This window comes from Habropoda laboriosa, unplaced genomic scaffold, assembly GCF_001263275.1.
Source record: "Habropoda laboriosa isolate 0110345459 unplaced genomic scaffold, ASM126327v1 scaffold222, whole genome shotgun sequence".
In the NCBI taxonomy this organism is placed as follows: Eukaryota; Metazoa; Arthropoda; class Insecta; order Hymenoptera; family Apidae; genus Habropoda; species Habropoda laboriosa.
This window is the reverse complement of record NW_017100319.1, coordinates 446080-447467: the sequence shown is the minus strand read 5'-3', so window position 1 is coordinate 447467 and position 1388 is coordinate 446080. Positions and strand designations below refer to the sequence as shown.

Here is a 1388-nt window from a genome sequence, read left to right as displayed (position 1 = left end):
TTCTCCCCCCCCCCCCGCTCTCTCTCTCTCTCTCTCTTTCTCCAATCGTGTTCAGGGACGATGATGAATCTTCTATGGGGAACGAAGCTGCGTATTGGAGTGCACCTAGACAGCACCTTATCCAGGCTTCTGACGTACAGCGTGAAACGGAAATGTATAGTACGCGTAACGCTCACAGCCCCCATACAGATGAAACGCCACCACCGACGCCACCCGAAGAGGATAAAGACAAGTTCAAGTGTCTTTACTTACTGGTTGAGGCAGCTGTTGCCGTGCGACAACAAGAAAAGGAACGCGAAGGGGCTGTACCGGTTTAACGAAAGCAGCAGTGGTTTTCTTAGCTTTCATCGACGTTTTTTTTTAGTCTTCGGTGGTGTTCTCCGCTGTTGTCCTATGAAGCATACGACGAAATCATTTTTTCGCTTTTACACCGTTGTTGTGAAAGTGATGATTTTTTTCTTTTTCTTTTTTTCTTTCTTTTTTTTTCTTTTCAAGCCTTGTCGGATGATATTCTTTCCGTTTCTCAATATCTTTACGCAACATTAAAGTGCGTAAATCGAATGAAAGAAATTCGCAACATACGTTTTCCTCCGTAATGTCTTAGCTTTTCAGTCAATTGTTCCACATACATGTACATGCGTGTGCGCGTATGTAGCCGTGTGCGTGTGCGTGTATATATGCATATACGTATGTATGTGTATGAGGAAAGGGGGGGAATTGCAAAAACATTTGAAAATTGAGAAAGAACCAAAAGCGTAGAAACAAGCTGATATATGATAGCCGATATAACAATGCTCTCAAAGTGTTGTGAATATCTTTGAATGACGCGCCTCATTTAGAATACGAGTGCGTTGTTCTTCAATCGCACAGCAAAAACTCTCAAAAGTACACGCGTGTGTACCGTGCTGTTACATTTTCTCAGTATTTGTTGTGTTCATTGAGGCAATGATAAGTGTTGTTCCGAACGAAGGAAGAATCCTGCATTTTAGTGGAAAAGAATCCTGCCTTCTCGTCGAGAAAATAAAATGTCACACACACATACACGCGTGCGCGCCCGCGCACAAGCATACTGCACGTATGAAATTAAATCGAAATTGAGTATATTGTACCGCGTGAAAGTTGGGCGTCTTATAAAAACGATGCATCTAAATATGTAAGTCGCGTTCATTCTTGTTTCGCTATTTGTATGTATTTCTTCTGTTGATACGTCGCACGTATTGGCAGAAAAATTGTGAGATTGACGGACAAACAAGTGCCAAAATATTGTAATACGAGTGAAAGATCGAGTATGAGGAAAAGTGAAATTGGACGTCAGTTGAAATTTTCGTCAAATTCTGCTTCGTCCTGTGTACCGTGTATCGTGACTCGTAATCACATTTTTGTAATTA

General features: G+C 41.6%; 1 protein-coding gene across 1 annotated transcript in view; it reads left to right on the top strand.

The window, feature by feature from the left end:
* Positions 1–317, top strand: part of LOC108574162 (uncharacterized transmembrane protein DDB_G0281039-like) — a 6097-nt gene extending 5780 nt beyond the window's left edge. The window contains exon 5 of the mRNA XM_017936690.1: positions 56–317. Coding sequence (XP_017792179.1) covers positions 56–317 — 262 coding nt within the window. The remainder of the gene's footprint in view (positions 1–55) is intronic.
* The last annotated feature ends 1071 nt before the right edge of the window (positions 318–1388 follow it).